The sequence below is a fragment of the Phascolarctos cinereus genome, unplaced genomic scaffold, assembly GCF_003287225.1.
Source record: "Phascolarctos cinereus isolate Bilbo 61053 unplaced genomic scaffold, phaCin_HiC Scaffold_2;HRSCAF=192, whole genome shotgun sequence".
NCBI lineage: Eukaryota > Metazoa > Chordata > Mammalia > Diprotodontia > Phascolarctidae > Phascolarctos > Phascolarctos cinereus.
In genome coordinates, this window is record NW_027555625.1 from 62,384,328 (window position 1) to 62,396,374 (window position 12,047).

General features: G+C 40.6%; 1 protein-coding gene across 1 annotated transcript in view; it reads right to left on the reverse strand.

The window, feature by feature from the left end:
• Positions 1-12,047, reverse strand: part of PHAF1 (phagophore assembly factor 1) — a 64,127-nt gene that overhangs the window by 22,573 nt on the left and 29,507 nt on the right. The window contains exons 4-8 of the mRNA XM_020989402.2: positions 8,714-8,757; positions 7,135-7,214; positions 6,651-6,745; positions 5,282-5,379; positions 1,941-2,053 (exon numbers count right to left, since the gene is read on the reverse strand). Of these exons, the coding sequence (XP_020845061.1) occupies positions 1,941-2,053; positions 5,282-5,379; positions 6,651-6,745; positions 7,135-7,214; positions 8,714-8,757 (430 nt within the window). The remainder of the gene's footprint in view (positions 1-1,940; positions 2,054-5,281; positions 5,380-6,650; positions 6,746-7,134; positions 7,215-8,713; positions 8,758-12,047) is intronic.

The following is a 12,047-nucleotide window of genomic DNA, read 5'->3' on the forward strand; positions in this document are numbered from 1 at the left end:
CCTTACTCTCTGGCTCTCCCTCCCTCCCCCCAATCCCCACTTCTTTAGTTCTAGAACCATGATCAAATTAACTCTATTATTCCTAGATGGGGATTTGCCAATCTACTTCCATATGATGGCCCTACTTACCAACTGACCCCGTAACTTTCTAGATCAAAGTTCACTGACCTAGCCACTACACATCGATTTGAGAAGAGGGAGACAGAAGAGGGACAGAGGAGAGGGAGAAAAAGAAAGAAGGGGGTTAGGAGAAAGAGAGAACAGAGAGAGGGAGAGAAAGAAATGTAGCTCTCTTAGAATATTTCTCTTTAAGTAGCATTGCTAGCTGAGATCCTATCTTAGGATCACAAGACTTGCAGAGGTATAAGAACACGCAGAGATGATCAAATTCAACGTCTTTATTTTACTGAGGAGTGAAGGTTAAGTGATCTGCCTGAGAACATAATTAGTTGGGAAGCCAGAATCCAAACCCAATTTTTAAAATTCTGAACCAATGCACTTCCCAGTCTATTACCTTGTTTCTGATGTTCCCTTAGGAGAGGAATAACCTTAAGAGCTACTTAAAGTAAGAAATTAATTAGCAGAGACAAAGTGATGTGATATGCATGTATGCAGACGGCATTTTAGATTGAGTGTTCCAAAGGCTAAGGCCTCAGAAATGGATGTGCATGTGCTAAATAAAAAAAGATTCAAGGGCCTCTTTTTTGCTTACTAAGCTTCCTCCAGTGAGTACCTCAAGAACCTTTCCTGACTTCCTCAATGAAAGGGCAATCCTAAGCTATCCTTGTAAAATAAAGATAGGGAAGAGAGGGCAATCAACATTTCTCACCCCCTAGAGGCCTATCAAGTTCTGGCATACAGTCTCAAGAAACAGTCTATTTAGAGATGCCTGCATATATGGTGTGTGTGACTGAGCTCCTGTAGCAGGGACTGTCCCTTTCTCATGCTTCCAAAGTAAAGGGTGAACTTGCAATTCAACACGAATTCATAATGATGGACTAGGCACTGTCCATAAGAGAAATGGACCTTGCACTCAGATCACTGACAAGTCATTAGCTGACACACTGCTTGCTCTCTAGGAGCTGACCAGACATATATGCAGCAACTTTCAAGGCCAAGTCTAAGTGCCCAGATTTGGTTACTGATGCTAGGCTAAAAGATCTTCAGTGGTCCCAAGTAAAGTCAATCCCCTTAGAGTTTGCAGCCTGGCCTCAGAACTGTCCTCTAGCTGGCCCACCAGGCCTACCTTCTGGCTCTTTCCAATGGGGCTTCTTCTTTCCCCTCTCCATGTCTTTGGTCACACTATCCCCCTCACCAGGACCATCTTTCCTCATACTCTGTGTGCTTGCTGAACTCTCGCCTATCCTTTTGAGAAGGCATAGGCTGACACTCCCCCATCACCCTAATCACCCTTCGTATCCCCCTCAGAGCTCACACAGCTTTCCATTTAGCACTTTTCAAAAGAACTGTCATACTGGCAGGGCTGCTGTGGGGACTATCTCCATCTGGGTTTGCGTCTGGATAATAAACTCCATTAAGGAAGGGACCCTCAAACGCTGTAGAAAAGTGCTGAGAAAGCGGGCAGCTAGGTGGCACAGTGGATAGAGCACTGGCCCTGAAGTCAGGAGGACCTGAGTTCAAATCTGGCCTCAGATCAAACACTTAACACTTACTAGCTGTGTGACCCTGGACAAGTCACTTAAACTTAAGTGCCTTAAAAAATGCTGAGAGAATTTGTTTCTAACATTAAATTAAATCAGCTCCATGAAAAGTTCTTTTTATCCTTAGATGAAAGTTTAAAAAAAGTGTAATTTTTACATGTTCTGGCATTTGAGGAGATGAAAAGCACAGTCAGAATGAGAATCCCAGCAAGACTTAATTAGGGGTGATGGGGTAGAAGGAAGAAAAAAAAAATCCCTTCCCCCAATCTGGCCACTTACCTGCAGCAAGCAGGCGGAGTCGTAAACCTGAGGGTCCAGTTCCATCTCTCAAAACATCCACACTTTCTGCATATACATTTCCCAGGAAGCAGCTGAGGGGCATGCCCGGGGCTCTGAGGAGCAGGAGCAGAAACAAACAGCCTCTAAGCAATGGCCCTTATAGATGTACCTTTAGAGGCAACAAGGTGGTCCAGCAGACAGAGCTCTGGGACTGGAGTCAGGAAGGCCTGAATTCAAGTCCAGCCTCAGACACTTATTAACTGGGTGACTCTGGGCAAGTCACTTAATGTATCTGCCTCAGTTTCCTCAACTGTAAAATGGGGATAACAACAGCACCTATCTCCCAAGGTGGTTGTGAGGATTATGAGATGTTTGTCAAGTGTTTAGCACAGTACACGGCACAGAACAGGCACTTAACAAATGCTTATTCCATCCTCCTCCCCATTTATTTACATGTCTCCCTCATCAGTCTATAAGCTCTTTGAGAGCAGGGACTGTTTTTTTGTGTTTTTGCTTTTATTTATATTTCTAGGGCTTAACACAGTGCCTGGCACATGGTAATTGATCAATAAATGCTTGTTGACTGAATGGTCGATGATGGAAGGATCACATCTGACTGATGAGAAAGCCCCAAACCACCTGGTGCACAACAAGTTTGGCTTCACCACCAGATGGCAATGCCTAGGCACAGGCCAGGCCTTGAAGCTTCTGGGTTTGGCACAACAGCAGCTCCCAGCCAAGGGGAAGTCCCAACATTGTAAAGTATTTAGAAGCAGAAGGCGAACACAGCCAGCACTAGACAGCTCACATTTGCAAATCACTTTATAGTAACAGAGTACTTCTACACCTATCATCTCATTTCACAGGACCAGGAGCTGGAATTCAAAGGGATCTGCTGACTTGCACAGGATTTTTCCAACTACCAGGCCAGATCTCAGGGACTAAAATGTCTTTCCTTCTACACAACCAAGCAAAAAGACAATAAGCACAGGTTTCCCTCCAAGATGCTAGACTAGAGTTCTCCCTTTAACCTAATAACCCAGTACCCAAGTCCTTCCCAATAGACATCAGGACAAGTTCTACCCTCCAGCCAAACCAGACCACTCTCTGACCTTAGTCACCCTTAAGATAATCAGAAACGCATTTCCATTGGGAATGTATCACAGACTATTAGAAGTTATTCTGAGGGGAATGACCCCCATCACAGAAGTATAAGACTTGTTTTCCTTTTAGAATAGGACTACTTGCCTTCAAATGGCACAAGTCCAGACAACTCATGTGGGCTGTTCTGATTTTCTGATCAGATCCAGATTGCTTTTCCTAACATGGGGAGTGTCAAGGACAGTTCTGGAAGGACAGCAGCTCAAGACTATATTCTATACAAGCACATCCTGAAGATTTTCCCCAGTGCTTTGTCCTCCGAGGAAGAAAATATTATTTTTTATTTCTTTTTAAAATTTTATTATTTTATTTTTTATTTCTTTTAGCTATTCCACTCCTCCCACCCCCGTACCCCCTCCCCACCCCCGTCTCTGCTATTTTTAGTTGCTTGTTTTACTTTTACCTTTTCTTCTAATTGTTTTTAAGGGGTTTTTGTAAGGGCTCAGGCCCTTACACAAGCACCAATGTAACCAATAATAATAATAATAATAATAATAATATATAATAATAACCAATGTAATATAGAAACTCTGTAAAATTTTATTTCTTGTGGAGGTCAGCTCATGAGATAAACATGGTCTATGTGCATCAAAGTTGTTTTTTTTTTTGGGGGGGGTTTACATGTTAACTGCTTTAAATATAAGACCCCCAAACCCTATAATTTAAGCGATGTCAAACTTCATAAAATATGACAAGAATATGGATGTGGGAGGCTATTATAATAGTAAGGTCCTGAATTAGGGTAGTGAGACTACATAAACAGGAGGGCTATGAGAGAGAAAGCAGAGAGAACTGATAGGATTTGGAACCTGAACAGACAGAGGGTTAAGGAGAGGCAGAGATAACGCTCTAATTTTGAAGCTGAGGGACCCGAGAAGGTAGGGGTGACATAAAGAGAAATAGAGATGCTAAAGGAAACAGTAGGTTTTTCGGGAAGAGGAAGATGAGGAGAATTCTCTGCCTGATGCATCTCTCCAGCCTCAACTCACTGTCACTCCCTAAAAGTGGTCTTTCCCAATTTCCTCAATTAATGCTTTCCACTTTCCCCCAATATGGCTTTACTTTGAACATCCTTATCTGGGCATGTGTTGCTTTCTCCTCAATAAGAGGTAAATTCTCTGAGGGCAGGGACTGTTTTGTTTCAGTCTTTGTTATCTCCAGCATCTAGCCTGAAGGTACTTGATAAATAGAAGCCCATGGTTTGCAGAATGGCTAAATGCAATTATGATGCATACAAGTAATGGTATATTACTGTGCTATTCGAAGTGACAGATGAGGAATACCGAGAAGCCCAGAAGGATCACGTGAACCGATGCAGAGCCAACAAAACAAGGCACAGGATGACTACAACAATGTAAATGTAAACAATCACCAAAAACCTGAATGCCAGGAATGCCAACAACAACAAAGAAACCATGGCTTGAAATGATACACTAGGTACACTAATACAGTGCACATATTTTGAAGACTTTTCCACATACTGCTCAGTCATGTTTGGAGAGTTACGTTATCACATCCTGTCAGCTGCTCTGCTACCTGGCATCAGGCTCTCCCAGGATAAGCTCATCATCAGGAAATTCACCTCTGCCCCTCTGACTGAAGGACCAGAGGGCAGGGCAAAAAACAACAGCCAATTCTTTATCTCCAACCAGGGCATTCTACCAACATCATGCCCACCCCCTTCCTACCTTTTCAGCTTCCCTTTGTGTATTGTCCTTTCCTATGTAGAGGCAAGCTCCATGAGGGCAGGGCTTCTCTTTCTCCTATTTGTCTCCCTAGCGCTTAGCACAGTGCCTGGTACACGACAGGGATTTAATAAATGTATATTGTATTGTATCATATAATGCCTCTTTTCTTTTTTCTCTTAAAAAATAAAGTGTTTTTTTTTAAGTTTGTTGAATAAATTATAGAATCAAGGCAGCATTATATACAGGGGAAAAAATAGCTGGACACAGAGTCAAAGGACTTGGTTTCCTACCAGACCTACTGGGCCTGTCGCCTTAGATACATTATTCCACCTCTATCGGCCTCAGTTTCCTAATCTATAAAAGAAGTGGTTTGGATTAGATGGCTCCTAAGTTCCCTACCAGCTCTCATTCTATCGCCTCTCCAGGCTGGGGAAGAACAAGAGGTCTTCTGACTAAGAGCAAGTAACCTGTCCTTTCTCCTTCTTGGCTTACCTGGTGTCTTGCAAGCTATTTCCATTGTAAATATACATGCGTTTCACAGTTGCTCCATGGGGAATCTGAAGAGAAGCCAAGCCATGGGCAAAATTAGGCTGCAAACACAGAATACAAGTTTCACTAAGTGTATGGCATCTTTTGAGATTCAAAAGTTAACAATACCAGCACCACTCCACATAACAGCAAAATCTGAAAATGGATGAAATATAAACTCAGAAATACAAATGACGCTTATCTCTTTTTAAAATTAAGTTACCTTTTCCCTCAAAAGGAATATTAGAGGTGTGTTCCTTCGAACCAGAGGTTCTCAATCTTTTTGGTTAAGACCCCTTTACAACTCTTAAAAATTACTGAGTATCACAAATAGCTTTTGTTTAGGTGGGTTAAGTCTACTGACATTTACCACGGTAAAATTTAAAACATTTATTAATTTTAAATAACAATAACTTATTATACCTTAACATACATAATATACTTTTATGAAAAATAATTATGTATTTAAAATTAATGAGAAGAGTGGCATTGTTTTACATATTTTTGGAAATCTCATTTAATTAAATTAAAATGGACTCTCATATTTGCTTCTACATTCAATCACTATGATATGTGGTTGAGACAGGGAGGTGTACTTTTGACATAGTAAAAAAACAAACCCCAAAACATTTTATTTTAAATTTCTTTTCATGAATTCATCTATTACTTAAAGCTGGCCACATCAATATTACCATTTATTATTGAGGAAATAGTTATCCTTAAGTACTCTCAATGCTTTGGAATCTTTAGGAACTTCATAAGGACATGATATACTTCTCCTTCTGTCTTCCCAAGATGAATCTGAGAAACCATACCCAAACATTTATTAAGCACCTTCTGGACGTAAGGTCCTGAGTATAGAGGAGACACAGGTAAAGGAGAGATGGTCCCTAAGCTCATGGTGTGGTAGAGGGAGATCAAGCATACAGATGTTAAAACAAGATCAAAACCAAAAATTTGTAAGAGGAGAACAAAGCGCTATGAGATGAGGAAACTACTTCTATCCACAGGTGGTGAGAAAAAAAAACAGCAGTATCCCTGAAAAACTGACCATCTCCTTTATACACAGTATCATAGGACACAGTGCTGAAGGGGCCTTAAGAGTTCACTGAATTCAATGCTAGTTTTCAAGACAGAGCTACTGTTTAAAGTAAGATAAATTAAAAGGCATTAACATGTATCCCTGAGCAAATAATAATATAAAATTTAAAGGCAAAGAAATGAAAAAGAAGTCTTTCTTGGCAGGATATTCATTCATTAAATTCTCTGAAGTCATGTGCTATCTATATACTCCTAACAATTTTAGCAACATTAGAAACACAGAATTTCTGACCTCATATTTTGGAGCTTCGGTCCATGAGTCTAATTGAAAAGAGAAAGATAATCCTCTAAAGTTGAGGTGGAAAAGTTGTTCAGCCGAGTTGTACACTGGAAAAAGAAGGGAGTTCCATGTGAATGCAGAAGCCGCTCTCAGACAAACGCGCTGGGCACGGAGGGGAGGATAACTATCGCCCATGGCAGCAGGACTAGCTTCCTGGATCGGGTATCGTGGCCCTAGGCCAATCCCTGCAGCTCTCTGAGTCCTGGGCATACTACTCCTTCCTCTACTTCGCAGGGGCGCTGGGAGAATCAGATGAGAACTCTGAGTGTGTTATCAACTGGAACGCCTGACAGAAACACAATCTTTTGTTACACGCTTTCCCCTCTAGGTTTACCGAGGAGAGGGTTTTTAAGTGCTGCCAGGCTCTGAATTGTATCGCTGCTGTGCTCACTGCCATGAGTTGTCACTAACGCCCTTTCTGCTCGGCACTGCTTACCTCCTGGATGAGTTGCTCCAAAAGACTGATCAATCTGTTCAATGGTTGGTGCTATTGCCTGAGAGTTAAAATGGACACCACTGAAAAACAAAAAAGGCCCTTTTCAACAGCCACGAAACCTCACAGTTCATGCGCTATCGTGACGGCAAAATGTACTTTAAAAACCAAAACGAATGGGGCAGGGGGATAGAGTACAGGCCCTGGATTCAGGAGGACCTGAGTTCAAATCTGACCTAATTAGCTGTGTGACTCTAGGCAAGTCACTTAACCCCACTGCCTAGACAAAACAAAACAAAATAACCCACAGATGCCAGTTCAGAACTGAGTTGAAATATTAAGGTAAGCCACTTACAAAAGTTATTTTTGATATAGTTCAAACATGAGTTCCTTGGTGTAAAGAACTCTTTGATGTAGCAATTCCTCTCACATGATACACACAAGTAACAGAGAGAAAGCTGGCTGGGAGCACAGAGAGGGTGATTTGCCCAAAGTCACAAAGCCAGTAGGTATCAGAGGTAGGACTTGAACTCAGATCTTCCCAATTCCAAGGTCAAGCCTCTAGTCAGAGTAACACATTGCCCCTTACTCAAGACTTTTAAGCATAAGAAAACAAAGACTGTATTCACAGGCTATCCTTCAGAAGTTCCTGTAATACATTATACATCACTTCTCATCAGAATGAGGGATAAGTTGGTGTCAGTCTAGTGGAATTTCAAATAGTAGACACAGGGACATGAAGAAAGGCCACATCAGGTAGGCCAATAGAGCTGTTACTCTGTGTGAAAAGCCTGTACTACTCCAGTAAGAGGTGGGAAAATTTTTAAAAGGGGAATGTATCAATAAAGCAGGTACTGGAACAGTCCACTAGGAATAAACTTGGAGAGAAAAAGGGAGGGGAGAGAGAATTTTGAGGAAGCTAATCTGTGAGAAAGAAAATGCTTATGAAGTGATACTCAGTGAAGGGCTCTTAGGGCCTGAAGGAGAAGAAGTGAGATATTTGGGCAGAGAGGAGAAGGGAAGGAAAAGGGAGGAAAGAACTCTATACTGGCCCAGGCAGGAAGTAAAAAGAGAACAGGAAGGCAAACATTTCAGTAATACTATTTGGAACTCTGCACCTCTCTGGCTTATCTCTGAAGATTAGATTCTTAAGAGACGGATTTTGTCTTACAAAACACGGCCCATATTTAAGAAAACATAATTATACTAAATGGTAAACATTAGTCCCTGGTCTGACCTAGAAACATGTGCAGATCCTCAGCAACTCCAGGGGAAGGGATGTGAATACCCACAGAGACCTTCCTGTGCTATAGGGACAATGAATGCTATTAACTGTAAAGAAATATGTACTGATGGATATGATCAACCCTAGGGTGGCTGTTTAGTGTCCTAAACGGCTCAGAAAACTGTTTCGGGGGATTGACCACAGGCCTGAAGAAGAAACAGGCCCAGCCCATACAAATCCTACAGATGTGACAGGTCTCACTGCGCTGGGGAGAAAAGGAGTGCTGAACAAAAGGAAAGCAGATATCCAAAACTAGTTTGTCATGAGAATGATCCACCAGTTCTAAATAAGACTTACCAATATTTTAACTTCACTTTAGTCAAGTCATAAACTTCAATTACCTAAAAGACAATACATTGAACATTTAAGAAAAATGGTTAAAAGCATAATAGTACGATTAGATTTTTTAAAAAAATCTCCTAAAAGATTTCTAGAACAAACACTCATCAAGATCCACAATTACCAAATATTCTCTTTAAGAAAGAGTTTTGCGTAAATTAAGACCTTGTCTCAATCTGAAAGGGGGAAAAATTCATACTCCAATGATCATGATAATCCAGTTATTCAAATTCAACTTCTACTGGGCTATCCAAATATATACCTTCCATGTAATAGCTTAGTTTCTTTATAGTTATTCCAAAGTTTGGTTCCTAGATAGAGAGCTTTTGTAGACTCACTCAAATCTAAAACACCCTTTTCCTTCAACAACAATTAGAGCCCAGACCTGTGATTTCACTGAATAAATGAAAAAGCACTTACCAGGTGCTTACTATGTGCAAAGCACTGTATTAAAAAGCCCTAGTATACAAACAGAAAAGGGGGTCCCTGCTCTCAAGGAGTTCATCTTCTAATCAGAAGCAACAACACATGGAGTTGGTTTTAGCTGCAAATCAGACGGAAAGGCCCCATACTCCTCAGGGTAAGTGGCAAAGCAGTAACACACATTTTATTCCCAGATAAAACATCAATTTCTGATGAGCAACCACTTGACTCTGCCAAGCACATTGTTGGTGAAGACTTGATTTTCCAGATTCTTCAATGTTGTGGTCACCGAACTTGTATAAGCAGTTGCCAGGTAGCAACTGCTAACTGAACAAACTCCCTCCACCCCTGCAGGTCAGCACCTTCTCTGCACCTTTGGTCAAGAGCACTGAGGGAAGTGCCTTGTCCAGGATGGCCCAGGCAGTATGAGTCAGGGGCTGGACTTCCACCTAGATCTATCTGCTTGTTTCTAAGGCCAGTTCTTTATCCACTACACCCTTCTGCCTTTCAATAAGAGAAGATGAAATTAAGCCATTCAGCTAAATAAAATCCTCTCAAATCTCTATCTTAGAGAACATTTCCTCTTTACTTCTGCAGCTGGGCTACCTTGATGAGCTATTAAAATCCAGATTACACTGAGTGGAAAAATCATCCCAAAACATCCTGCTTTAAATATCAGGTTTGTTCTACTAGGAAATGGGCCACATTACATTAGTACTGGAAAGGTTTTACTTATGTATGTGCCTACAATTCTCTTTCAACCTACATTAATGGCACAGTCTAACTGAAAGGGGAATCTTGGTAGGTGTTTCAAGCCTAAAGAAACTGAAGCTTTGCCCCTAGTGTAATTATCCTTATGGAGGTACGCAATCCTGAATTCAGATATCTTGGTGATGACCATACTCAGTAATCATTTGCTGAATGCCTACTGTGTGCTAAGCACTAGGGTGGTATAAAATCCAGAAAAGACAACCCTTGCCTTCAGGGAGTTTACAGTTTAAGTAGATGGCTAGAAGCCATACCAAGACAATGACAGAATCACAGATTTTGAGGTGACAGGGAGTTATTTAATTCAATCTTTTTATTTTAACAAAGGAAAAACGCAAACAGTTTTAAGTAGCTCAAGTTCACACGATTGCTAAACTAGAGTTCAAAACCAGGCCCTTCTGATCTCCAACTCACTGCTCTTTCCACTATTGCTTATCACCTCTGTAAGACACAAAGGATACATAAAGGAACCAGAGTGACACAAAACAAAGTCTTGACTGCAGGACAAAGGTACACAGCTGATCTACTCAGAGGGATAAATGATGGGCTAATTTGATTCAAACAAATATTTGTGAAGCTTTTGCTATGTTATGTGCAAGGGGCTGCCCTAGGTGATAGGGACACTAAGGCCATGTTTGCCTTTGAAGAGCCTACCTTTGACTAGATTACAGAATCCATCGATCTTTACTACCTGAGCATGCAAGGGTAAACTCAAGGACGGTAGTTTCTTTACACTTTACAAAAGCTAACGCCACCTGCCATTTATAATTGACAAAACAGAGTGTTTATTGTCACTGCTATTAAAAATCAGGTGTCATTGTCTAATATAACATTTCTGTGGGAAAGTTAGATTTATAGTACACTATTTTGACGTGAACCCCTTTTCCTGGAATGTACTTGGCAGTTGGTTTAAGGACAACCTGTACTATGAACTGGTGATAAACTTGCCCTTTGGACTATTGTCCTTGAGTTATTCCATAATAAAGTCTATGCCTGGTAGGATCTCTGGCTGGAATCATGTAAACAGCTGGAAAGACCAGGAGATAGAGGGTGTTGTGAACCACTGATTTTGGAATAAAAAAAATCTGGTTTCACAACCTGATTCTTGACCCATACTATCTATGTATCTTTAGACAAGTCACTTACTTCCTCTGAATTTCAGTTTTTCTATTTGTAAAATAAGGGAGTTGGACTCCCTAATGACTAAGAACTTTCAGTTCTAATATTCTATGACTCCAGCTGAACTGTGTCAGAGAGACTCCAGGATGGATTAACTACAAGGCTGGAGTTAAAGTTGTATACTCGAACATGTCAGGAAGCAGGGGTCCTACTGGCTGATATAAATGCTCTAAGGAATGACAAGAATGTAAATAACAAGATCCCAACACAATCTATCAACAGAGCATTTGTTAAGAACCTATTATGTGCCAGGCACTAAGCTAGGTGCTAGTGATACAAGTTCAAAGAATAAAATCATCTCTACTCATAATGAGTTTACATTCTTTTTAACATTTAATTTTTATTTTATTTTTTAATGCGTGTAAATAAACATTTTTAACAATCATTTGAAAAAATTTGAGTTCCATATTCTCTCCTTCCTCTCTTACCCCTCCTTGAGAAGAGAATTTGATATAGATTATACATGTGCAGTCATACAAAATATTTCCATATTAGCCATGTCACAAAAGAAAGTGCAGATTAAAAAAAAACAATAATAAAGTAAAAAGGTATGCTTCAATCTGCATTCAGAGAAGTTTACATTCTAATGGAAAACAAGTACATAAAAACGTAAACAGCATAAATACAAATATACACAAAACAATTAATTATGAGGAAGTAGTCTGAGAGGGAAGGAAGATCAGGAAAGGCTCCACATAGACAGAGATGAGGATGGATTACATTCCAGGCATGAGGCACAGAGACTAGATATGTATGCACCGTCACATATGAAGAACAGAGAGGTTAGTTTGAGACTAGATATGTGCGCACTGTCACATATGAAGAACAGAGAGGTTAGTTTGGCTGGACTGCGGAGTGTGGGAAGACAGCAATGTCCAATGAGACTGGAAAGGCAGACTGCAGCCAGATTGTGTAGGGCTTT